We start from the raw sequence: 1,067 nt of genomic DNA, 5'->3' as shown, positions 1-1,067 counted from the left end.
TTATATATATATATATATATATATATATATATATATATATATATATAAGTTAAATAATATATTTAAGTTATATTTTGTAATCCCAATTTTAGAAGAAAAATGAAAATATCAAAAACCATCATAAACTTATCAAAGAAACTTATCCTGAACATATAATGGAAATGTACTGGAAATGCCCCAATGATATTAATAGGCGCGATAATTAATGAACCTGATTCTTATTTACCTGACATCGTGCAGTTTCGGGTAAGCACATATTCGCAGCGTCTTCGAGTTCGATCCCACGGCATACAGCTTCCCATGGGGGTGAAATTCGGCGCAGCGTATCGCCTGCACGTCCTCCAAAGCGGTGACGGGAACGAAACGCGGTCTCCCGCCGCCGTTGCTGCTTCCATTGCTAGTTTCGAGTTCTGGTCTCGGTTCTTGCTGCAAAACGAGATGTGCGATCGTTACTTTGGTATTAATAAGTAATTATCATCGTGCGAGCGAGCGCATGGAACTAATAATATGCCCGTTGCAGCGTGGACGATTAGGAGCCACGCCGTTGCAGCTCTTGCAAACGGAATGCGCGCGGAAAAGATACAGCTATCGTGATACAACGTATTGCTTTAACGAGATCTAATGAATGCCTACCGGCGCAAAGCAACTGTTTTTATTCGCGGAAAGGACAAGTACCGCCGCAAGTTGCGGATGCACTTCTGCGTCCGGTAGCCATGATGAATATGGAAACGTTGCGGTAAGATGAACGTAATATTGAAACAATACCATTGCATTCGATATTTGCACATTCTCGATGCTTCCTATTCACTTACAAATTACATGTGTTAAAATTACATACACACAGTTTACAATAGTGTGTAAATATATTTATATTTACACATATTAATAACATATATAAAAAATAGTAATTTTAAGATTGATAAAAGTATTCAAATAATTTTAAAAAATATTAAATAAAAATAAATATCAATATGAGCTAAGTACAAATATAAATAAAAAATTAATGAAAAAGTATTTTGTATATATATATATATATATATATATATATATATATATAATATATATAT

The 1,067-nt window shown here is 34.1% G+C and overlaps 1 protein-coding gene across 1 annotated transcript in view; it reads right to left on the bottom strand.

Moving 5' to 3' along the window:
• The window catches only part of LOC105626790 (WD repeat-containing protein 47), a 64,143-nt gene that overhangs the window by 6,760 nt on the left and 56,316 nt on the right, over positions 1–1,067 (bottom strand). Inside the window, exon 7 of the mRNA XM_012208086.1 lies at positions 227–426. Coding sequence (XP_012063476.1) covers positions 227–426 — 200 coding nt within the window. The remainder of the gene's footprint in view (positions 1–226; positions 427–1,067) is intronic.

This window comes from Atta cephalotes, assembly GCF_000143395.1.
Source record: "Atta cephalotes unplaced genomic scaffold scaffold00006, whole genome shotgun sequence".
NCBI lineage: Eukaryota > Metazoa > Arthropoda > Insecta > Hymenoptera > Formicidae > Atta > Atta cephalotes.
Note: the sequence above shows the minus strand (reverse complement) of the source record. Positions and strands in the feature narration are given on the sequence as shown.